Source organism: Sceloporus occidentalis, unplaced genomic scaffold (genome assembly GCF_023333645.1).
Source record: "Sceloporus occidentalis isolate IW3139 unplaced genomic scaffold, rSceOcc1.0.p SCAF_46, whole genome shotgun sequence".
Taxonomy (NCBI): Eukaryota; Metazoa; Chordata; class Lepidosauria; order Squamata; family Phrynosomatidae; genus Sceloporus; species Sceloporus occidentalis.
Window position 1 is genome coordinate 3,432,118 of NW_028317026.1, and position 26,217 is coordinate 3,458,334.

The 26,217-nt window shown below is 39.7% G+C and overlaps 2 protein-coding genes across 2 annotated transcripts; both read left to right on the forward strand.

The window, feature by feature from the left end:
- Window positions 1-3,607: 3,607 nt before the first annotated feature.
- Window positions 3,608-7,736, forward strand: LOC149289340 (group XIIA secretory phospholipase A2-like). Its single transcript, XM_089490729.1, has 4 exons — window positions 3,608-3,836; window positions 5,860-5,936; window positions 6,513-6,678; window positions 7,618-7,736. Exons 1-4 carry the CDS (start codon window positions 3,608-3,610, stop codon window positions 7,734-7,736), a joined length of 591 nt encoding a protein of 196 aa, XP_089346855.1.
- Window positions 7,737-14,114: 6,378 nt separating this feature from the next.
- LOC149289341 (caspase-6-like) lies at window positions 14,115-23,468 on the forward strand. The gene is made up of 7 exons (XM_089490730.1): window positions 14,115-14,273; window positions 17,701-17,804; window positions 18,842-18,991; window positions 20,958-21,034; window positions 22,162-22,337; window positions 22,649-22,799; window positions 23,236-23,468. The coding sequence occupies exons 1-7, from the start codon at window positions 14,115-14,117 to the stop codon at window positions 23,466-23,468; spliced, it is 1,050 nt and encodes a 349-aa protein (XP_089346856.1).
- The last annotated feature ends 2,749 nt before the right edge of the window (window positions 23,469-26,217 follow it).

The window sequence follows — 26,217 nt, forward strand, 5'->3', positions numbered from 1 at the left end:
CGGGGTACATACGCACTCACTGGGGCCGTGCTGGGAGTTGTGCAGCAGCTTCTGTCTTTCCCTTTTTCTACTTATTCGCCTGGCCAAATAGTGATGGATAGATTGTGCAGAATAAGCCGGCTCTATATATATATCAAGAAATAATAATAATATTTTTAATAATGCCAGCCATAGACTGAGTCTGTATAGAATCTTTTTGTTTATTTTCCTTGTAACATTGCATTTTCTGCACCTGCGTAACACTTTTTTGGGTAGACTTTATTTGGATGGGCAAGAAGGGCCTTTTTATCCACCATCTCCCATTGATATGGTGGGAGGAGTGCAGCCAACACCTGTGTAATGGATGCCATATGGCCTTGTCCCCCCACCATCCTGTTCCGACTACCTAGGGATACTAAACCTTTATTGGTGTTCTCCTGAAGTCAAACCAGTCTCTTGGTGTCCCGAGCTTCCTTGCTTTGACCTTGCTGCTCTTTTATGTCCTGGCCCTTCTTGCTTTTACCAATCTGTTCTCTGGTCTCCTTACCTGGCTAGCCTTGGCCACACTCTTCTCTGGTGTCCTGGTCCGGCTTGTCCTGACCACCAATTCTGCACCTTGTGACAGGCTTATTGCTTATTAGCTACTCAACACTCTACCATTACAAGTACCACATTAACATGTGTTCAGGGCAGATTGTTTTGTTGTTTTTATAGTGTGGGTAACGTTTCAGGTGGAATATACAGGAAAAAATGGACTAACCAATGTACTAACCAAACCGGAGCCAGGTGTCCACAGGCGAGTGTCACATTAAACTGTGACTAGCAGGAAATGTAGCTGTGGTTCTATGCGACTATTTGCAGATCGTTATATAACAATCTTATGAAACGTGAGAAAACCCTTAACAGTTGTTTTTCACAAGATCCTGTTTGGATTTTGTACATATCTACTTTGGCTGAGTTTTCTTCCTCAGAAATCCAAATAGCTCTGGGCATTGTTTCCTCCCCAAAAGCACACATGAACTGAATGCTGGCCAGGAGTACCCACAAACAACTGTGATTTTCAAAAGCTGGAATGGAAATTGGTAAAGCGGAAATTTTTACATAAAATCAGTCCTAAAAAAAACATCCTCCATGGGTTATTTTAACTTGATTGAGTCTATTCACTAAAGTTACAGTTGGCAGGAGAGTTGTGCTTTTAACGCTCTCATTTCACTATTCATTATAAAGGGCCAAAACCAGCAGGTTTCTCCAGCTAAAATGGCTGAGCTTGGCTGTGCTTAGCACATAATGGATGAGGAGACTTTGGAGAAATCTCACTTCTTTAACTATATGTTATACAGGGCAAGCCAAGCTCACGCTGTGGCAGAAGCTTATTGGGCATGGGTCTTCATAATGTATAGGAACTGAAATGTAGCTCTCATTAAACTCTCCTGTCAACTCCCCCAAGTGAATAGACCCCAATGTCAGTTCTGACATCATATCGCTTTCCACTAAAGGCATAGTCAGGGCATTTCATGTGCATGTTCCTTCATTTCCCATAATCCCTCATCCAAGACTGCATGAGAACCCAAACAACAACCCCTGGTGGAAATTCAGCATGCATTATGGACTTGGTTTAAAGAGTTTATTCAAGGACAGTATATACATATCATATACAAGGAAGAATGCGACGCGACACAGAACACAATAACATCAGCTTAGCGAAGTTAATGAAGGATATTTAATAATACACTTGTGTCCTAGAAACAGTCCACTATGGACAACATTCAATCATGCATTGAAATAAAACAGTATATAAGGAAGAAACAGTAACAGCAGAATAACATCACGTAACAGCAGAAACGTTAAACAGTTCCAGGGGTGCAAAAAAAAAAAAGTGGTATTGCGGCAGAAATGACATGAGGGACTCATGAGGGCTGCGAGTTTTTTATCCTCCTCCTCGTGGGTGCCAGTGATGGAAATCTCGGATGATGACCTGTTCCCTGGTCAGGATATGACCATAGAAAACAATGGGGCATTCCAAATTGGTAATGTACGGTCAGTAGAATGGACACGTGGCGGAGCTGGAAAAGGGATACACACGGGGGATTGGAGAGCACATACAGGCGAAAGGGAAGTGAACATAGCGGACAAAGCGGATGATTAACACAAGACAGAAATAAACAAAAGGCATGCGGCAAAGGAAATGGGTAAGTCCAAGTGAGCATGAAGGACTACAGAAAAGAAAAATGGGCACACTGACATGATGCTGGGTGAAGTTTCCTTGAGGTTAGAGGACCAAGGTCCAACGCACAACACGTCAAACCTTGAAGCAGATGGGCTACAGCCGCAGAAGACCACACCGGGTGCCACCCCTGTTATGTACTATTATTTAAGTCATGTTTAGCCATTGTACAGCACTGTGCAATATGATGATGCTATATAAAACAAATAACATTCATCATATAGAATTTCTGTGGGTACACGAAATAAGAAAAAGCTAAATCACAAAAAATGGCTGCGGTCCTTAAGGGTCTAACGAATCATTCTTCCAGCACCTATGGCAGTAGAAACTCCCGCGATTGCAACAGTCAGGGCGCTCACAAACACAGGCGTTGCCGCTGTAAAAAGATCATCAGGTTTGGAATGATAAAAAGCCTCGTTCTCATTAAGAACTGTACATTCTATCACACCAGGCTGACATTTTTTACATATACATGAAAAATATACATTAAGGGGGAAGTATTGGGGGGGGGGGGTGACCAGTTAAACCAAGCATAAAATTCAAAAGAAAGACAAAAATACACATATAAAAGTCTTGGGGCAGAAGAACAATTACTTACAATAAGTCTTTATTAAATAATATTTTTTAACTGGCATGATTGGGGTTGTAGTATAAATAATAATGTACTTTCCAGTCCAAAACCAGACATATGGTTTAGTAGTTTATAGTCACTTATACTATTAAGAATAATAATAGGGCTTTCTAGCTGTTGATATACACATTATTAGCACGTTTTAAGACTAGAGAACACTGTGGGACACTCAGGGAAGGAAATGCCCCCCTTAAGGTTTGAACAGACAGTCCCTATATAACATACAACACCCCACGTTATGCTCAGTAGTTATCACAGCAGCTCATCCCACTGGAAACACTGATACACGTGGGGGGGGCCTCCACGAGCAAATCACGGCAGCCGTGGAGTGATTCTAAGCACGGTAGTATAACGGCGTTCTAAACACCAGCTCAGACGAGCGCGTCCCCGGATGATGACGTCACGGGGAGGGGCAATTCGTGTTGTACATACTTTGACAGGGGTAAGGGTGAAACAGCCCGTGGGGGGAAAGACCTGTTTGTTTTGTGTCCGTTAAATCCACGCGGTGTCTGGATATTGGTTCATTCCCGGCAATGGCGGTGATAGGATGAATCCGGTGATATATAATGACAGGGGAATAAGCGCTGCCGTGTGGGTCGCGGATTGCTTATTGACATTGGCAGCTGTTTTGCCCTATCGGGAAGCTCCAGGTATTGTGGCATATTGTGGCACCGGCTGTCGGTTCTGTGCTCTGAAGGGCTTACCCTACAATCTTTGTCTCTCTTTTTCTATAGTGCTAGCCAGCTCGCCACAGACTCGTCTTTTGACTAGCAATGTCCAACTGGGGGCATCTGTTTTCATGGCTGATTGTTTCCTGCCTGCTGGGACACGGCCTTCAGGAAGCAGGACATCATCAGTCTTACCAGCAGCCTGAGACCCCTGACTGGAGGATGACCCTGAAGACCATCAGGAACGGGGTGCATAAAATTGACATGTACCTGAACGCTGCCCTGGACCTCCTGGGAGGAGAGGATGGGCTCTGCCAGTTTAAATGCAGAGATGGTAACGTGGGAACAGACCAAAAATTGGGGCACTTTTGTTAAAATAGAATTTTACATGAAATGAATATTGTTATGACGAGTTTTTACCAAAAAAGGACCATCTAGTCTGCCTGTTGAGTAAAGACTCAGACCTTAATCAGTCCTTGGTCTTGTCTTCAATTCAGGATAGCTTTATATCTGTTCCATGCGTGTTAAAATTTCCTCACTGCATTAGCCTCTACCACTTCTGCTGGATGGCTGTTCCACTTATCTACCACCCAGTAAAGTAAAATACCATAAAAGACAATGAACCTCTAGTTTTACATTGTGAACTCTTGTTCTCCTGTGACTTTTTTTTTTTTTAACTGAATAAATCTCAGCCTGTTGCATCATTAGGAGTTGGGGGGGTTAGAAAATAAACCCCCCACTAGATATACTGTAGTGAAGCGTCATGCGCTGTTTTATCATTATTCTACTCTGTAGAGTAACGGTGTATTGATATTTTTGTTTAATTATTTACTATTTTATAGCTTTTAGGCAAAGCGAGTCATGAACTCCAGGCGTTTAGTGAAGACTACAGTAGGAAGCGTATGTGCTTGTTCACTTATACATATTTTTCTGGGTTTAACACAAAAAAAGAAATAGAAAAAAACCTAGTATAGCTTAGTATAAAAACCTCTGTAATACGATGTCTATAAGGGCTGACCCACCCTTGTCTCATACATTGTGTCACATCTGATGATTCATACCGAGACGCTTATTCTGTTCCCCGCAGATATAGAAATGATAATGTTTATGAGCTCGCCTGTCGTTAAATAAAGCAATGCATTTTTAATGGTTTAGTTAACTGAAGGGACCTTTGTTTAAAATGTCGAGTGCGTTGGCCGCCTGTATTTCTTTCTCATCACGCACTGAGACTTAATCTCACATCTACTTATCAGTAATCTAGTATCTGCTATGAGATTTCTTTTTTTTTTTTTTTTTTTTTATCAGGTCAATGACTTAACCTCTCAGACCTACAGGGGGTTTGGTATTTCACCTGTGTTGGTAATACTATCCCCACATTTATTGTTAATCGGAAGCAACTCGAGAGGTATCTAATATATATTGTAGCCTTGTCGCTGTGGAATTTGCCGGTCAGGCTAGGTGGGGTGTAAAGTAAGGTCCGATCGGAGTGCACATGCTGCAGCCGTTGATTTCACGCAAGGGCAGGCGTTTTGACGCTCCAGCCTCCCTCTGCTCTGACCCCCTTCATACTCTCTCCTGCACGCCTTGTCTACTTGGGGGCTTAAGTAGTAGATGGGGCGTAGCTACAGAATTAAATACAGTAAGAAGTGGTCAGGTGTTGCGTGAGAGAGGGGATGTGATGGTAGATGAGGAAAATTGAATAGAGACAAGGTGAGGGAATGAGGGGGTACATGAGATAAGGTGAAGAGATGGAAGGGAAGGTGAGGTAAAGCTAGGAGAGATGCTTAGGAGATAGATAAGGAGATTATAGGTGAGTTGGGGGGGAAAGGGAAAGGGAAAAAGAGAGAAGAGGAGAGAGAGAAAAGGGTGGAGGAAAAAAAAAGATTTGTTTTTAGCCACGCCATTTCAATGATGGGCACATATGCTAGTATAATAACAATAATATCTTATGGTGAAGAATATCAATTATGTTTACTGACTAGAAGAAAAGTCAATATTCTGTTTATGTAACTTACCTGTGTGTTTTATATTTGTAGGGAGGAAACATTATATTTGTAGGGAGGAAACAATGTCTCTTGGCTTTAAAACTTTCCAGTCCAAATGTTTGTATTATGCAGTTCGTAACAAATGGTAATATGATAAATAAGAATATACAAAAGATTACTTTATTTGTTAAATGCTCTTCAACAAAGTTTTTTTTCTTTTCTGGTAAGTGGCTACGAGGCGTCTCCCTTTCTCCTTTGTGAATATTAATTGATTCTAGCATTGGTCTCTATATTCTTCTAACTCTAATCAGTTATTGTAAATGTGTTATTAGGAAGCCATATTCAAGCTTATTTCTTGGTTGTCTTTATCAGGATCCAGGCCAGTTCCACGCTACGGCTACAAACCCTCCCCTCCAAACGGATGTGGTTCTCCCATATTCGGTGTCCACGTAAGTGTTTATTTTATTTTTTTTTACAATTATTAGGATTATGTTGTAATTCATTAATTATTGCTTTGGATCAAGATGTTTCCTTTTTTAACTAATATAGAACTAGAATTTATTAAAAATGTTTTGGTACAAAACACTATAGTTTTTTGTTTTTTTTCCCTTAAAAAAAAATATATTGTATAGCTACATCTCTGAAGGAAATTTCAACTTTAAAAATAAAAACAGGCTTCACAAATTTTCAGAAATCTTTAGTCTTATGGAGCAAAAGAAAATCAGAAAGTATTCATTGTACGGAAAACTTTTAGTCCAGCTGGATGTCTGCAGGCAAAACCCAACTTGAAACACCAATAGATTCAGTAGTATTAATATCGTGTCCCGAGTATAAGCCTCACTCCTTCACAAAAAGTATTGATGATAAAACTGCCATGTAGTCTATATAAGTGTGTGTATAATATATATAAATCCCCCCCCCCCCCGTATGGTATATATACACTGTACAATATGGTAGTGTTAATCTGCGATTAAAAATTCTAAAGGTCTGGTTTGTGTAGAAAAATTCTTGATTTTCTTTTCTAGTTTGATATAGGCATTCCCTCGATGACCAAGTGCTGCAATCAGCACGATCGCTGCTACGATACCTGCGGAAAGCTGAAGAACGAGTGCGATGAGCAGTTTCAGAGCTGCCTCTCGAAAATTTGCAGGGACGTGCAGAAAACTCTGGGCATTTCTGAAAGTGTTCAAGGTAACCAGGCGTTCCAGCATTTTTGAGATAGCAGGTTTAGTGATTGAAAACGCACCGTTTGTGGCATCATTTTGGACTACCGGTGATGTTTTGTTGTGAGGTTATATCTTTGTTATTCCTGATTGCTTTTTTTCTATCCATCAGATTTTTTTATTCCATTTAAATATAATGACCATGCTAGCTAACAAACAAGATACTTTACATTATATAGCACGTTTTATTCAATCATGTTCTAAAATTATTTACACATGCTTTTAATATTTTCTTGAACAAATTCTGCAGTTTAATGTGAAATGAGCACCAGAACTCCCCTTCCTATCTGGTTTCTCGGATTGCTTCCAACCCCGCAATATTTGACAGTATATACATAGAATTATTTAGAACCTGTTTTGTAATTGGTGCTGGCTCGCATGGGCCACTGCATAGGGCAATAACCGCACAGTGTGTCTAGCCACGCCACAAGCAACAGGTATTTTGAAAGAGGGGATTTGAGAACGGGAGCTGAAATACCACGCAATGTGTTATGGGAACCACGTACCCTGATTTCATTCTTAATCTGAATTCATGAAAAGGATCATAAACCAGGCCAGGATTAGACTCCTCTAATAAGCAGCTGCCCAGAAGCGCTTATTCACTAAAGTGGCAAGTTTATACCGGACTTTTAATTTAAACCCCCAATTTCTATATGCTTTTTAAAGGGACATCCCGGAAAAGTTTCTCCTGTATAATTTATAGACGTAAAGCAATTTGATTTAACTATATGTTATACAGTGATAACTAAGTTCCTCCTGCAGGAGAAACCTTTGGGTTTCCCCAGAAAACTCCTGCGTTCTTAATATATCCCAGCCTGTAGAAACAGGACAGAGAAATGATGACTATGATGGCCCTCGGTGCCATTTGCCTTAAATCACTGTTAACGTCTATCTGTTTTTGTTTTAGCGTGCGAAACGACCGTGGCGCTCCTGTTCGAAGCCGTCATACACTTGGGCTGTAAACCATACATGGAAAGTCAAAGAGCGGCCTGTTTCTGCCAATACGAAGAAAAAATTGACTTGTAAATCTGAGCTATCATTCTGACAAAACCAACGTGCCATATTTGTAAAGACTGTTTTATAACAAATCTATTAGATATTATTTAAACAATGAAGGAAAATCCTAATATAATTAATACTAAAAATACAGATAATTTATTTTGAGATAATTCTATTTAAATGTGATATTCTTCTATTTTTGTAGTATGAGATTGTATTGAATAGTGAGAAATTAATGTTATTATTAATTCAACCATTGCTGCTAGTGTAGTGTAGTGTTTACAATATACTATATGTAAAGGGAATGTTCTGCTGTTCCAGCGGAGCGCAATAGTCGTTATTTTTGTGAGGGTTGCAAATAAAAATACAGCGCTGGGTGAAATTGAAATGTATTTGGTCACAAGGAACTACTGTAATAAAATGAGACAATCTAACCCTTCTGGGGTCAAATAACATCATTAATAGCCAGTAGACATGAAGAAGAACGCCAGAATACCTGCAGAATTATCTAAAGAATGTCACGTATAAACTCTTGGAGGATACCAAAAGCTGCAACATATTAAACAAACCCACGCTTTTTTATGTGGGTATAAATTCGGACTTTATTATTATTATTTTTATTGCCGCTGTTAAATTAATACATTTTATAGTAATCATCCAAATGCTAAAGTGTAAATCATTTGTATATTATCTGATTTAATCACTAAAATGTCATTTCAGCACATGGCTGTACGTGATCTAATGGGAAAAAATGAATATGGCGAGCTTTCTAATGCCTCATGCAGGGTGGACCCCCACAATGTTTTTCTTGTGTAAAGGGCTGTGTTCCTTTATAATGCCTGGTTAATAATTCATGGAAGTCCCTGGTAACCTTTCATTATATGTAACCAGTTGTACCCTGGGCCACTGCTTCGAGTAATGGGATAGGAAATTACTCTCATCTGCAGATTATTGACGTTCTTAGAATTATATAGGTGTACTTTAGGACAGCATCGCTAAATCAGGAAGCGCAGGAGTCTGAAAATGAATGATGATTTGAGATGATTCATCAAGTGGATGATGGAACATTACCACAGTTTAATGTGTAAGAAAATATTATTAAGCAAGAAGTATAAATCCCTAATGGGTATCAGAGCCTTGTTCACTGCTAGCGAAAAATGATCTCATGTCAAGCTTTAATAAAATAAATCCCACTTCATAGTCATTGCTCGAGCTGATTTTGGGGCACAGGTACGCCCCAATGCGGGTGACTTTGTGCTAATTCAATACAATGGCTTGTATGGAGAAACAACAGTAAACTTAAAAAAACATTTGAAAGCCGGGCTAGCAAGACAAAAATGCCTAACTGAACTCACTTGATTATTGACATAAGACCTGGGGGGGGGGTCTCAGGAGAAAAAGTTAGGGAAAGTTGGAGACACATCTGAAATTGAAGTTGAATTCACATAAGTAGAGTAAGACAAGAACGGAAAAGTGTCAGAAATACAACAATGTGAATGAAATATAAATATATACAGGCAGTATGAAAGAATAACAGTGGGTTGCCATGGTGACCGATCCACATCTAGAACGTTGCCCTGAATTCACCTTTACTATTTATGGTGCTATTTCGCATTATGTTTCAGCTGCCTCTGTACGGGTTTATTACACGCGTCTTTCACCCCCGACCAAAAGTGAAAGCAATACCAGAGCAACAACTTTAAGGAATAACGCTGATCCCCTGGAAAGGAAAGAGGGAGGGGGACGTTCCTTGGGCGGTAGCTACTGTATCAGGAAGTAACGAAGGAGAAAACAAAAGCCACCCGAAAGTCACGGACTAGCACTTTATCTACACGAGTAGCCGGTGACTCTAAACCAGCGGCAAGTGCCGGACACCTGCAGCATGGCGAGCTCCCCAGGTTGGTACCGTACGAGCAAGACTCCTTCTCCGGAGGGAGAACACGAAAGGCTGCTGATCACGTGATATTATTCAATTCTATCGGCAATACAATGTATCTGCCTTACATAGTAAAACCGTTTACGGGCGTTAACCCCGTTTACGGGCGAGCGTCTAATTTACGCATCCAAATGGCGATCAGGTTCGTGCCTTGGGTGTCTGCAAAAGAAATATGTCTTATACATTAAGTGTATTTCCAATGCAGGGTTAATATATAATATATTATATTAACTTATATTATATTAATATATTATAATATATTAACCACTGGTACATATTGGGCACAGCTTGAGGTTTGGCCGGCAATCGGTATATAAAGAGTTAAGGAGTAAGTGGTCACCATTCTGCACACACTGGCCATTGAGGATTATTCGAGACACTTGGCACAGGGGTGTAGATAGGGGGGGATCTGTATGTACAACATATGGGCTACTTGGTGTAAGAGCCATCATGGCACTAAACAAATCTGTCAATTTTAACCTGTGGGTTTCCAGTCTTAGTTCAATAACTAATTTTTTTTATTTGTTGGTTGCAAAAAAAACATTGGTGTGTATAATATTAGTGTTATAATAATGATTGTTTTATATGCTTATACACATTTAAAATATAAGTGAAACTCAAGTCATCGTAAGGCACCAACAATGTTAAAGTGTTATATATACAGGCGGGGAATTTTCAGAGAAAATAGAACTTTACTTACCGTAAGTGTACATCGCAGTAGTCAGTATGTCCTTCCTGGTCTCCTTCAGTTTGTTGGTTTTAGGGCCTTAACAAATTCTCAAACGAGTTAGTGTCACATTCCAGGTCTTTCAATACTTCTTGGAGGTGTCAGAGCAAAGTTTCTCCTGAATAGCATGAGAGCCTCAACGGAATCTTTTAGAACGGATAGCAAATGGCTCCACGTCCACGCCATTCAGATTTTGACAAAAGTCAGTTTGACGCAACAAATCTGATCTTAAATTTGCCTTGAAACAAGGTGCCTGGTCGTCAAGAAAACACACTTCAACTGGATAATCTCTCTGAAAAAGGTTTTATCCCACAATTCCCCTTGCTCCTTATTGACCCACATTAGCCTTTTTTTCGGCACATATGCTGATGTGGTCGGGGTTTTTTTTTTTTTTTTTTTACATTTCTTGGAATTGCTCATCATAGTCAATACATAAATCCATATTTTCAGAGCATATAATAGAATTTGCTGCATTTTTATCATCAAGGCTATAGACCCCTAGCAAAGGGTTAGTTTCCACCATGAACACTTGCTAGCGCGATGTATGTGGAAAGTGTCATACTTCCACATGGCTGACAAGTTAACTTTAGGATGACTGCTCCAACTAGTATAAACTTAACAAGGGTTTTCTTGCTTTTATTTGTGAAATGCATTACATAGGATTAATCATGTCTGACCTTATGCCGTTAAGTCTCTTGTGCAAAATCATAAATCTGCTGCGGGCATGATATACTGTGGTCCAGGTCCAGAGTGGCCATCTAGCAGGCCAGGCAAATGGCTGGTGGGCCACCAGCTGTCAACGACCCATAATCACCTGATCTTCTGCCTAACCCCTTCAGTCCCCTATGGACGTACCCGTACGTCCAGAAAAGGCATCACAAGATGCCCTTATAGACGTACTGGTACGTCCTGTACAAAATGCACGCCGGATCTGGCCCGCTTCTGCTCTCTGGGACTGCCCCACATCCGAGGCAGTCCCTGAGTGCCACTTATCTGGCAGCAAGATCACGTGATCACTGCGATGACCTATCACAGCGACCAATGGACCGTCACTACAGATGTTCTGCCTCTCTCCGCTATCTTTTGTGATCTGTTAGTGATTCCTTCATAAACACCTCATCCAATAACACCCACTACCTAATTTACCCTAATTAACCCTTCCCACCCCCCGATCGTCGTATAATAATTATATAGTGTCAGGGTTTAGATTAGTTTGGTGGGTAGTTAGAGGGAATTGGGGATAGCGTAAGGTTCTAGGTAATAGGAAGGGACAAAAAAATATTAGTGTATTAGTGTCAGATTTAAGCATTTGGGTAGGTAGTGTAGTTTAGGTTTTTTTTATATCTATAATTGGGCGGCATGAAGAGTGGCCAAATACCCCTGACAGGATAGTATGGGTTGTCTATATAAATAGGACACCTGAATTGATAAATTTGGAGGGGATTTTCTGTCCAAATGAAAATTATTATTTTTTTCTAATTTTCGCTAGTTTGTACTAAATTCCTCATGCTAAATTTTCAGCTAATTATGGTATCAAAAGAAAGACATCTGTCTCATTGAAAAAAACAATATATAGTTTACATGTGTACACTATTCGCAGGAAAGGCCCTTACAAAAAAATTACTGCAGTTTTTCTGAAGTAATACTGCAGTTTTTTTGGACATGAAAAAACTGCAATACTGCACTTTTACTGCAGTATTACTGCACATTTACTGCACTTTTTTTTTATACTGCAAACCTACAGTTGTACTTCAATGTACTGCAGCTTTATTGCATTTGTACTTCCGTAAAAAAATAACTGCGGTAAAACTGCAGTACAGTGAAGTACAAATGCAGCAAATGTGCAGTAATACTGCAGTAAAAGTGCAGTATTGCAGTTTTTCATGTCCAAAAAAACTGCAGTATTACTTCAGAAAAACTGCAGTAATTTTTTCGTAAGGGGGGGAATAATCGCTGAACCGACATACTGCAAAAATGGCAAAATTGCTCCGGGACTTAAGGTACTTAAAACCCCTGGGGCTGAAGGGGTTAAGCCGCAGATAGGGTGTTGTAATGGGTGGCTGCCGGCTGTAGTTGACCAGTCACACGCTATGTATGGGGTGTCTTATCTAGCCACTGCCTGCACTTTGTCATTAGGTGGCCCCAAGCCTTTGAGTGCCAGGGCCCACCTTGTTATGCCCAGTCCATTTCTGATGTGCACAGAATATATACAACCCACTCATACGCTAACCATTGTAAACACACATGCACATATTGATACACACACACACTCTCACTCGCCCGCACAGATCTCTGGCTACACTGATCTTTGGGGTGCTTCATAGTCGGCTGTGTAGCACTCTCCTCCTCTTATTTAGTGTTCTGCAGTATACAATGTAGGATTTGGAAAAAGTAACATCAACATTAAAATTCATAAACTACTAGATGGAATACAACCGCATCTGTTATTCTTCCGGTAATTCACATATAACCAGTTTTTCCTTTTTCACATGTTTCACATCCTATGAAGAAAAACAATAGAAAGCAAGGCTGTTTACAATGCCTCGGGGGGAGCTGTATCATGGGTCGAGTAACATGTAGTGGCGTGTTTGTCGTGCCAATTCTGAGAAAATTGTATGAAAGTGTATTTTGGAACCAATGGGTTCTTGATAGTTTGGATGCTGAACTGAAATGCTAGGGTGTTTTGCCTAATAGAAATAGAAGCCTGTGTTTTGAGTTAAAAAAACATAATCCCTAGACTTATTAAAGTTCTTTCTGAGGGTGGGGAGCAGACTCTACAAAGAATAGCCAAGTGATTCCATCAGATGACCTTTGACCATTAAACGTTCAGTAGCTGGAAACATTAGCCATACCATAAGCAATAGCTTTTAGCTGATTTTTCCATTTTTAGGAATCAATGAAACATTACTTACTGCTTATGTTTAAGCCCAAAATAAGCAGGTAGAGAAGCTACATGATCGCTTACCCAGTGGTTATCCATCAATCAGTCAGTAGCTTTGTGGATCACATGTGTTCGCATGTTCCTAATGCATTTTCACTTTGTGATTGGGTTCAGCAAAACCCTACTATGTGCCACCATCTAGGCTGAGATGCCAAGGCAAGCAAATGGGCCTTACAGGGCACAGGTAAGGGCAGTGTTTTTGTCCCGTCTTTCACAAAATGTCCATCTGTGTGGGCATCTATTACATTTCTACGTTGATATATTTTCTGGCCTTAGATTCACGAGCATTCCATAATTTCCAAATGGGGAGACTATAATAATAATATATTTATTAATTTATAAGGCACCATCATATTCTATAGCACTGTGCAATGGGTACTAATTTTACCTTTAATTACTCTATTCTGTATAACGCTATGAGAACTGTTAGGACACCCCAAGATTTTCTTCTGTTCAATACAATGGAAACATAATTATACACTCAATAGCTAATAGTTAATGGATCAAAGGAATTTAAGAGAGTAAACCATAGAATAAAAATGGAAACAACTTCAGATATACTTAGGAGAGTCATCTTATTTCCTCTGTGATGTGTATGATACATCAGCCAAAGACAAGCATGCGTTTACAGTCCCGTTAGGTGTGCTGTCTTTGTTGACAGTGGGTTCCCTCGCGCCATAGATGAATTATTATTATTAATGAGCATTGTCATTTCAAATTTCTAGAATATGGCCTGGTACTGACATAGGCACAATACCTGGGACTTTCTAGCTCCAGGTACCCAGAGCCCTCCCTTTTGGGATGCGGGTAGCAGTTCCCACTGATGTTGGTGGTCCAGATAATGTCGCAGGAATGGGGCGTGCTGCTACTCCGCTCCCGCGACCCAGGGTTTTCCCCATAGTGACTCTGAGAATCAGCGTTTCACCAGGAGTCTCTGGGCGAAACCCGGAGAGTTTCCAGGTATGATAAGCACTCCCTGCAGACGCTGAGACAGTTCATCTGGCTTGTCTCATGCCACGACGTGGTTTGCTCACCTACATCAAGTCTCTGAACTGCTACATCAATTACATCTTTTCATGCTTGTTTAATATAGCCGCTGGTTGACCACGTGTGAAATAGGATGCTCGGTGCTCCACAACCCTGAAGCATGCCTATGGGTGTCCTACACACAAACTGGCCAACCTCATGAGTACTTCAATGAGGTTTTATTGAAGAACAGCTATTTGACTTTCATTAGGGGTTTTGGAATTATTTCCATCTTGCTCACCAATCATATGTATCAATAACCTGTTCTCAGAATGGGAATAACTGCACTATAAAATAAAACGTTCTCTGTAGAGAACAGCTCGGGTAGGTAAATCCAATTGGTATTATTCAATTTTTATTGGAGCCACAGGGATAAAAAGACTCAGGCTGTCCGTGTTACGAACAGACCTGGATGTCCGCTTTGAATCAGAAATCCCTCTGTGATTCCGCTATCTTGCCTGATAGCAAATATTCCAACACCGACAGCATGCATGGAATTGCTGTTTAATGTAAATAAGCAAGTTTTGCTTAATATGCTGACAGCTCTCATGAAATCAGTGTCTATCTGGATTTGTACATAAATTGCTGCTGGAAGTGATTTTAAGACAAATATTATATTTCTTACTGGAAGTTTAAAGTCTTTACTCTTGGCACAGCGCTATCTAATTGCTCAGTCGTAAAAGACTCGTGAGGGAAGCATGATTCATGCCTTCTGCTTTTACCTGTAAATAAATACAAACATGAGTTCCCTGTTTCATTTCTATGTGTCCTCAAGGTTGTATTCCTCATAGACAAATAATTCCGTTCTCGTTCCACTGCTAAGCACAGAAAGCTTACCCGATCTGCTATTTTATTCTTTTATCAGAAGGTTTGATCACAAAACACCCAGAAACCTTTAAAAAAGTGTTTTTTTTGTTTCTATACCATTACATAAGTTATGGTGGGTAAAAGGTGATGGAAACCCTTCCACTTAAATTTAAGGGGTAGTAGAAGTATTATTAAACACTCATCTACAGACACCAGACAAGCCAGAAGGTGTCTCATGGTGCTTCCACAACCACAAGGGATTCTGGGTAGGCGCATGCAAATAAGGTTAACAATTATCACCTTTGCCTCTATATCCACTTTATACATGGATCCCTTGAAAGTAATTGCCCACTGTACTTTAGACAAAACTCGGGAAGAGGTACACTAGCCAGATCACCACTCATGGACAGCTGTTTCGTCCTTCATGGGACTCGTCAGTACAGCGGGCAATTTCTGGGGGAAAAACAAGCCTTCTGGCTTGTCTGGTGTCTGTAGATGAGTGTTTAATAATACTTCTACTACCCCTTAAATTTGTTTCTATAGTAACAACCTATCCGTGCCTGCTTTTGTGTAACACAGTTAAGTGTTTTCAGCCAAAAATTCTGAATGAGCCAAACTTTTACATGATTAAAGAGTTATTTCTAAGAAGGGTTTGGTCATCCAGCAGTTCTATGATTAGTGTTTCTAATATCCAGTTAAAAAGTGAGAAATGCAGCAGAACTGTCAGAAAAGAACCTTTTATGCTATGTAAGTTAGCAAGTTACAGTCCGTAAAAGTGCACAATTACGCGATTGTAACAAAAAGGCAACCTCAGAGTTACTGTGTCATGATCCTGCGGAGCAGAGATACCTTGTGCGGGCAGGAGCTGTGATTCATTTATATTGCAGTCATTGTGTATGAATACAGTACATGGGGGTGTATGTGTATGAATGCAACTGCATAATGTATATGCATTATAACTTTTATGTATATGTATGTAACATATTTGGTTATGTTTGGACATTCAATCAGCTTTTGTAACTTTCAGGCAGATGATTGATTCATCTAGACCTTATTGGGGTCCCCTTAATTTCCTCTTACATATGATTAATGGTGATATAAGTAGCTGGAGGTTTCCAATCCCTCATAAGCTGAATTTTTTTCTAGTAAGTTCCACTTACAAAACAAAAAATGAACACAAAGCATTTTGTAACAAGGTATGTCAAATTATAATAAGATAAAATAACTGTCTTTTCTTCAGTAACAGGTCAGCAGGAAAAGGACAGCAGACCGATTCCAGAGAATAAAGGTAGTATTATCATTATTTTGTTCTGTAGTTAACAGTGTGAGTTGTGCGCTTGTACATATAGATTGGATATATTTGTGACAGTTAATGTTGCTCTGCAGGTGAGGTCTTTAGTTGAAGGTTATGGCTTTTTATGTAAAATGATGTAGAGTCACGTCAGCTTTTGGGACCTTAGAGGTTTAATCTTTACATGGAATAAGATACCAATGAGGTCCTGAAAGCTTATGTGAATCTTCATTTTTTGAATGTTGGTCCATAAAAAGATGATGTCCGTTGACTGAAGACTCCCATCTTCTCTTGGACCAATATGACTAGGTTACAGTTACAATATAGCAGTGTAACGAAGTGTACCTAGTGGTGATAGGCAACAAGAAAAAAGAATGGTAACAAAACAATTAAGCAACAGATAAATCAGAACAGAAACATTTCCTGGGTCTAGTAGTTCCTCTGGATTGGAGCATCCTGGTGTATACCATCATTCAAGACCATCATTGTAGTCCAGACAAAATGGACTACTTTGTGGCTTCAGGCTAATACTATATGAACTTTCATTTAGAATGTCATCATTTTAAAATGGGTATTTAAATTTGCTTTCCAAAGGTATACATAGTAGTAGTTATATTTATTAAATCCTTTAAAGCTATAGGAAATCTATGGTATTTTTCTCTATTTTATAGATGAAAATGCAGACGTCACTGATGCTTGGATCTCTAGGTAAATAAAATGTTTTAAACAAATCACATATTTAAGCAATTATTGAAATGTTTTGTGTGAAATAATGGAATATCCAAGACCCTCATCAATGCAATCGTCTATTCTCCTGGCGGACCCCCAAAGACTACATGTCTGTTGTGCCCTTTGTGGACACGACCAGAAGTTTTGTCAGCCTCTGTAAATGCTGTTAAACATAAAAGAAGACGTCTTATGAAGCCATAAATAGTTTATGAATTACTTGGCAATGCTAATGGGTCATGCTTATGTTAATTTAGAATCATTCCTACATAGATGGTCAGATGGTGATTACAAATGAGGCATTCTATTTTTACCACAAAGCACTACAATAAGAGTATAGCTTGTAGGTTGTGTCAACATACGTTAACACACAGAAAAAACATAACATAGCTGTTATATTTTGTGAAAACTCATTTTTGAAAGAGAAAACTACACAATATTTTTAAATAGCCACTTCCTACTTTCTTTTTTAAAAAGGCAGTCTATTACCTCACCGCATTCTCTCAGTAAGTAGTTTCATTTATGTTTACACACCAGTTTGGTCTGGTTGAAGCAGCCAATGACTGGAAGGAAATATCTCCCATTGAAATATCATGCGAGCCAGAGCTAGAACTGGCTGGATGTCAGTATCCACATGCAGGGTCGGCCCAAGACATTGTGCTGCCTGGGAACAAGAATGAAGAGCTGCCCCACCACCTCCAAAACCAGGCCCACATCCATAAAGTTATATCATGATTAATAAAACTAAAATGGAACATGTACTCATACTCTTACAAACCCAGAAACACAATCACACACACTGACATGCTCGGACACACATATACTCACAGTAACACAACCAGACACCCACTCAAAGGACCATATCCAGATACACACACAGACACCACCAACATACAGGGCCGGCCCGAAAATGGAGCCGAGTGGGGCAACCGCTCCAGGCGGCACTTTTGAAGGGGAGCGACACTTTGCCCTTTTTTTTTTTTATTTATTTTTTTTTTAAGCGAAAGAGAGAGAAAGGGGAGCCGAGTGGTTTTCGCTTACCAAGCTGTCAGTACCCGCTCGGCGCCCCTCTCTCTCTCCTCTGCGTCGAGTCACCCTGTTCGGTCTCGGTGCCGGCTTGTAATGCTGAGTGCCGGAAAATTACCTCATTTCCGGCGCTCAGCATTACAAGCCGGCACCGAGACCGAACAGGGAGACTCGCCGCAGGACTGATGAAAGGTAAGTACAAGGGGGGGGGGTAAGGGTAGATAATGGGGGGGCAGCAAGGATGGAGGGAGAGAAAGGGTAGATGGGGGGGGCATTTTAACATTTGCCCCAGGCGGCATTTTGCCTTGGGCCGGCCCTGCCAACATACTCACACAGACTTGTGTACTTAGATACACACATAGCAGGCACAAACTAACATACAGACACACACTAACATACTCGGGCACACAGACACCCTAACATATACGTTCCATCAAAGACATCTCCTCCAAGGCAAATAGCAAGGGGCTAGAGGATTGGTATAAAGTATGAGATAGCAGTCAGAAATCATGCACTTAATGGCATATAATGTCTCCAGTATACCTTTTAAGTTTGAAGAGGTAACCTCCATAAAGGGTTAAGAATACACACATTTTACATAATCGTCCAAGGCTGCTTTCTTTTTATTTTGTTTTTTAATGTTTTATTGTAGAACAGTTCCATTGGATCCAGCTGCAGAATATAAAATGAACCACAAAAGACGTGGTTTAGCCTTGATCTTTAACCATGAATGGTTCTTTTGGCAATTAACTATGCCAGAGAGACGGGGCACAAACGCTGACAGAGATAATCTACAGAGAAGGTAAGACATGTATTTTTCTCCTCTCCCCAATAATGTCCGGCATATGGTTAATAAGCCATATAACGTTAAACAGTAAAGTAGTTAATAAACGTTATTATTTCTCTGTGCCACCTCCAAACTCCACATATGGGTCAATATATACATTTAAATACCAGATTTGTCTTTTCTTTTCAAATATGACTTCTCTATTTTTAAGATTTTAGATATACGCCAGATTTTTGTCGGCTTTGTTGTTATTTTTTAACTATAATTTTAAGAGGCCAGCCAAGATGGAAGTGGATTGTCCATCTCGATCCTCGGTGAGAAAGAAAGGGGAGGCTAAGAAGTTCTATTGTCTCGTTAATGGTGTTGATTTTTTGGTTATACTAGAAGTGTCCAAAGGAATGTAAAGGAAGATGGTGTCTCGCTTTGCATTTTCCCCCCATACGTTGCGATAGACTGAACTGCTTGCATTGCATGCAAACAGGTCCTTGCCAAATTCTCTACATGGATCAATTTCTAGGACAGTACTATGTACTATGTATATGTACTATGTACTATGTTTTTGGTATAAGTGACACTTTTAATCATGCTAATTACAAAAATACAAAAGTAACTTTTAGTCGTTTATAGAACAAACGTCAATGTATTATTAGCCACTTGGCATTACTTAAATATGACCCAAAGGAGTGAAATATATTTTTTTATTTTGTAAGGTAGTTCTTGGCAGCTGTTGAAACGAGTCAGAAAAAATACCTTAAACTCCTTTTTCTAGATTAACATAATAAATCTTGTCTTTACATGTGATAATGGTTAACTTAAATTATATATATATATATATTATATGTTACACTAATTGTATATATTTTATTACGTGTTTAATACAAGCTTAAAAATGACATTTATGTCTGACAAGATGTATAAATAAGATGAGCAGTAGTTACAGTTTTGGCTTGTGAGCTGCTGATAGTGTTTTCTGTATTAATGCTCCTGGTGGAAAGGTCGGTGGATGCTAATGAGTTTATGCTACAATTTTACAATTTATAAGGACTTAAAGCTACAAACATTCTTCCCGACAGCTTGTAAAAGATTTATCACCACACCTAGGAGGTTCTCAGGGCTGGCTACCTGAAGCTGCCCATCTTCTGACACCTTTTAGGATAATGTGGCCACAACACAGGGCAGGGCAAGCATCACATAGAGATGGGCTAGCCCCAATTAGACCATGAAGGGATGGGAAGTAGGTGGAATTAGGTGGAACTGGGGAACCCACCACTGCAGCCTCCTAGACAACGTTCCCAGCATTGTCTGTCGCATTCCCCTCAACTTTAAACTGTAACTTGAGGACTCATTACAGGAGAAAATTCACCAGGCCGGTCCTTCATCATGCATAGCGAAGTTGGCAAGATTAAATGTTTCATCTCCACTCACTGTTTATTTAATCAATCCCTCCTAATGTATATACTTATGTACAAACCATCCTGTTATCCATGGGACAGTCCCAGTTTTTTGGAATATTGTCCTGATGCACCACTGTCCTGTTTTTTTGTTTTGTTTTTTTTACTAAAATTGCTCATTTAGTTGTCATAATAGGTGACATATTGGGTGTACATTGTAACTGTTCTTCTGAAATGTCTGATGGACAATTATATGTTTATGAGGCTATAATTGTCTTTCTACTAATTCAAGTAAGTCTCTTTCTAACCAGATCACCAGTCACCAGTGAGCTTTTTATATTGGCCCTGCATATGGATATTTAATTATTATTATAATGACATATAAATCGTTGTTATATTCTAATTCATCAGACTTGATATTTGCCTGCAGTAAGTCTCTCCCAGCCTCCATTTTGGATATTTGCTAAAGTGATTAATGGGAGTAGTACTTCATCCCATGGGATAATTTACAGTCCTATACATAGAGATACATCTTTTGAAACATACATTAGGCACTCCATCTCACCACATTGTTTTTTTTCCTCCTCTAGACTACTTGACCTTGGGTTTGAGGTTAGGATCCATAATGACCTCAAAGAAGACGAAGTGATTAAGAAAATCAGTGAGGGTATGTAGGCTTTTTTTTAAAAAAATTATAAGTAATAATAAGTATATATTGATGTTTATACGTGCGTGTGTTCAAATGGTTGTACTTGAAAACAAGGGTGGATTAGTAATGACAGTCTATATTATTAAATTATGTTTTACGGTTGATAACTCTACAGAGAGAGTAGACGGCAAGGCAAAGGTTGTGCGTTCAACAGTTCTACAACTGATTTTGTAATGTCGCATTTATTTATATACTTTTTCTCTTTGACATTTTTTTTATATTTATCATAGAGAATATGAAAGGAGAAAAGGAAAATCAGTCAGGTCCATTTCAAGCCGGTACAATCTTAATCAGGGCCCTGGTACGAAAACTTTACCAAGTCCCAAAGTGCCACCTTTGCCCCCAAACAGCTTGTCAGTACCTCCTTTGGCCCTAAACAGCTTGCGAGTGCCTCAAGCATCCTATCAGTGTCCCCAAACAGCCTGCCTGTGCCATCTTTGCTCAAGGCTTGTCAGTGCCCCCAAACAGCTTATCTGTGCTATCTTTGCCCCCCAAAAAGCTTGTCTGTGCCATTATTGCCCCTTGCCCCAACATACACTTATATGTAAACACACCCAAATTTACACATGTTAACACACACACTTAATCATTGTCACTCGCTGACATGTACACACTCATTCTAACACACACACTCCCTCACATCACTTACACATACATGCTTACACACACTTACATATACACTTATATAGCCACATCCATGATCACATACACTTATACACAGACATCCATGCACTTATACATAGACATGCATGATCACATGCATACAAACATATATGCAGATTTCGCAGCTTGCATACTGTGTTTCGCCCCTTTAGTTACGCCACTGATCCTAATGCTGCTTTTAAAAACAACAAGTGTGAAATTCGAATGAGTAGGTGGAACAGTACCTTTTAACGTGCTTTCAGTAAACTGTTGCTTTATCATTATTTGTGGAAACCTTAATTTAACTGGTTGTAATAGGTGCATTATCCCGTGCTAGGTAACCAATTTAATCAGTAAAAAAGTATGTGTGTGTATATAAAATATATTTATAAATAATATATATTTCTCACACCAATTTGACCAGTATAATCTGAACTTTTCAGCGTCCGAGGCAGACCACAGTGATGCTGACTGCTTTCTCTGTGTCTTCCTGAGCCACGGAGAAGATAATCATGTTTATGCATTTGATGCCAAGGTTGAAATCCAGAAGCTAACCTGTCTGTTCAAAGGAGACAAATGCCAGAGCTTAGTGGGGAAACCAAAAATTTTCATTATCCAGGTAACCGTGTCTGAAAATCCTAATATTCCAGCCAGTTGATTATCGAGGTTGATCGAGGATTATCGAGCAATAATGGCTGCCTCTTTTTTTTTTTTTGTTTATCAATGCTTTCCTACATTTCTATATACAACACTTTCTTTCATGCTGAAGGAGCCCCCCCCCCACTTCCGCTCTAGGGTTTGCCACAGTACTGATGCATACTACGCGAAGAGTTGAACTTTGGGTTTGTGACTTCTTTTAAAAAGATGAAATAGCATATAACGGTATATCGTTTTAAAATAATCTGCTGCTACTGTGCATCTGTCACCCAGGCATGTCGAGGAAACCAGCATGATGAACCGGTCACATTTATGGACGCCCCTGATGCCGCCACTGAGGTTAATACAGTGGAAGTGGATGCCGCCTCTGTGTACACTCTGCCGGCTGGCGCTGACTTCATCATGTGTTATTCTGTAGCAGAAGGTATCGCTATCCTTTAAAACTTAATATTTAGCATTAATCAAAATATTGCGTAAATATAAAAGACCCTCCTCATTACCACTCCTTTCGGTCTGATTGCCCACCAGCATGCTTAACCGGCTAGCGTGCCTTTGGCACAGATGAGTGGCAGGGCTTTATTCTGCACTGTGCCGCTGGGGAAGAACTCATTGGAAGATTGTGAATGTTCATTGTGTGTGTATACAGCGCCCCATGCACATGCTAGGTTGGTTGGTGGCCAGTTGGTGTCCATATACTAAACAAGACGTGTTTCCATGTTAAACAAACCAGAGATGCTTAGCCTGTCTGTTCTTAATTGATGGCACAAAAGTTTGTTCAGCAAGCAAGCAAACCAATAGCATGTCCAGGTCGAGGCAGGAAATTAATATTATTATTTTTTTAATATATTTCTGTACAACAGGTTACTATTCACATCGTGAAACCATATATGGCTCTTGGTACATACAGGATCTCTGTGAAATACTTCGAACATATGGGAGGACGCTGGAGTTCACAGAGCTTCTTACCCTGGTGAACAGAAAGGTGTCAATGCGCTCAGTCGAAAATTGCGCTGATCGCAACGCAATTGGGAAAAAACAAGTCCCATGCTTTGCCTCTATGTTAACAAAAAAGCTTTATTTCAAGTCATCGTAAAATCATGCCATTGGGGCTACATTGATTCCTCCTTTAAAGGACTAAATACTACTTTAGTAAGTGCACGTTAATCATACATTTTTTCCAAACAGAATAGCCAAAAAAGGGTTTTGAATAGGTTTACACTGTCTCTGAAATGACATCACCTTGAGGCACCATATGCAAGTTATTTACTGCAATGGAGAATACCATATCTGCATATTGTGCCACATGGTGATGTTACAAATGAGGTCAGAGCCAGAAAACGTACACATTTCTCTCGGTTTATTAAGTTCTACAACAATCTATACAGCAGCATACATGTGCTATGTTCAAAATGTAAACCCTCTTTAGGTGAAGGTGTCCCTAGCAATAAGCTCAGTTTTAGTGTTTTTACATAATTAACCTTATATTTGCATTGGGATTAAAAGGGAACCTACTGTGAAAATGTTGGGTTTTTTTCTCCATAAGTCAGTCTTCCTTTCTTCAAGTATCCAGAACAGTACTGGAAATGTCAAGTATAACTCTATGGGCCCCGCACGAAAAGACCCATTTTGTGTATGTGAGAGCTTTACCCTGTCTAACTTGTGAGAGCACAATGGCCTTCTTAAATTAGTTTACATGCCTTTTAAGATACAGAGACCATCATAAGAAGAGTCAATTAGTTACTAATCACTACCTACAAGTGAGTTTCTGTTATAGACTGGGACCATAAAATATATCGGGTACAGCCCTAGAAATATAAGGGGGGAAAAAATCTGAATTAATATACATATTTTGCGATGAATTTAGTTTTAAAAAGACTTGAATACTGTAACAATTTGCTATTTTGATCCGCATTCTCAGGAAGTTTTTTACTTTTATAAATGAAGTGTGACATAGAGGTTACTTGAGGCACTTGCTGTAGCGTCAACCAGCCTGGCACAGTTGTGTTGGATCATACGCACTTGTTTTTACTTAACTGTCCATGTTAGGGCATACTTAACATGGGTCTAAATAACTCTTTGGAATAAGCCAATTTTGGTAGTTTTAATTACCGTAGTTGCTGTGAAATAGGAGCTCAAGCGGCTAGTGTACAACTAAAACCACATTTTCTCAGAACTAACTCAATGGTAGTACAATAGTTAAATCCAGATTTGTACATTCATGCAATTGTTTACTGTGATAGGTATTCTAGAACCAAATAAATTAAAAATAAGGTAGAACTACTGATACTCCATTCAGGGAGAAGCCACCAGGCAGGCTGGTGCTTAACCATATCACATGATTGTTGGCTATCTGTTTGGCTAGCTGAGATTTGTATTCATTGACTGCTGTTACATACTCGGTCCTATCAAGTTCCATCAATAATGTATAATTAACTCGACTAGTGATTAGGAGCCACTTTGGCAGTCATTGTGGTTTTATAAATTGAGATGTAAAATGCCAATCGATCAACTGACCAAACGCTGGTGAAAACTCGGTATATATTTTGAAACCTTAGTGAAAATACACAGTTATGTTGTTTGATCCACACACTGGTTTTGTAACAATAAAAAGCTTGATTCCTCACATATTCTGGTATTGTGTATTTTTGTGTATCCTATATGTACTGCCGAGGCCCACTCCACCACCACCAATGACATTGACTGGATAGAAACTGTTATGGACCATCCACAGTATGAGGGTGAAAAAAAGACAAATCTTCCACCATCTGCGGTAGTTCTGGTCTCAATGACCCGTTTTATCCTCCTCAGAATCAGCCGTTTGTAGATTTGCCGGATACTCCTTGACAGTGGTGTGCAATTTTGCACATGAAACACATATACTTTGTGATAACTATATCACACCAATAGGTTTTATTTCTGTTACCAACTCTTAAAAAACTTAAACTAAGGGAGGGGTGTCTTACTTCATCAGAAATGTATGTGTGCATTAATTGACAGAAAATATGGCCCTTTAGCTGTGTAATGCACACTAACACACACATGTATGCACACACAACTGACCTTGCGAAGCCTTAGCCTGTCTTTGATGCAACTGTCTGGAAATTAGGGTGATAAAGAGGTAAGTCTAGGTGTCGGGACTTCTTTATCCCTACTATCGAAGCATGTCTTCGTCTATATTGAGTCGGAATTGCCTTGTTCTCCCCCCCATGGATCCACCAATTGGGGCTGCAGTTACTGCTGCAGATTTCATGCAGGACGCAGCTCATTGTTTGGTGGGCCTCATGTTGGACTCCCTGGCACTAAGGAGTCTTTTTGGCACTTGTCACTGTCAGCCTAATGGCTAACCCCCAGCTATACTACTTCCACTTGTGTACACTTCAGGACAATCTCCTTAGCCTCAACTCCTTATGGAGTGATACAAGCGTCCTTTGGTTATGAAAATATCTCTTTTATGGTGTGGGTTACTGCTGAATAAAATGAGGGTCAAAGAAGTACGTAACAGTCTGCCCTTTTATGCAGGGTACACACACACTCTATTTACTAAAGGGAGAACTACCAGGAGAGTTTGGTCAGACTTGTGTTTGTGCTCCTTGCCGCCATGGTACATTATGAAGGACTAACCCGATAAGTTTCTGTTGCAGGAACAGCATGGTTGGCCCTGTATAATGTACAAAATTATGGATTACACAAAGGGCCATTTTAGCCATTCTTGCAGGAGAAGTTTGCCAGTGTTGGCCCTTCATAATTTTTAATGAAGGAAGGGAGTTGAATCCACAAATCAGCCATCAGCCTTTAGTCAATAGACCCCATAGATGGCGACTTCTATGTAACTTGACTGTTAA

Excerpts from the sequence above, each read along its gene's own strand:
- LOC149289340 (XM_089490729.1), top strand. The coding sequence starts at position 3,608 with ATGTCCAACTGGGGGCATCTGTTTTCATGGCTGATTGTTTCCTGCCTG. Across the intron at positions 3,837-5,859 it reads CCAGTTTAAATGCAGAGATG|GATCCAGGCCAGTTCCACGC; the intron begins GTAACGTGGGAA and ends TGTCTTTATCAG. Across the intron at positions 5,937-6,512 it reads CTCCCATATTCGGTGTCCAC|TTTGATATAGGCATTCCCTC; the intron begins GTAAGTGTTTAT and ends TTTCTTTTCTAG.
- LOC149289341 (XM_089490730.1), top strand. The coding sequence starts at position 14,115 with ATGCGGGTAGCAGTTCCCACTGATGTTGGTGGTCCAGATAATGTCGCA. Across the intron at positions 18,992-20,957 it reads AGAGATAATCTACAGAGAAG|ACTACTTGACCTTGGGTTTG; the intron begins GTAAGACATGTA and ends TTCCTCCTCTAG. Across the intron at positions 22,338-22,648 it reads CAAAAATTTTCATTATCCAG|GCATGTCGAGGAAACCAGCA; the intron begins GTAACCGTGTCT and ends TCTGTCACCCAG.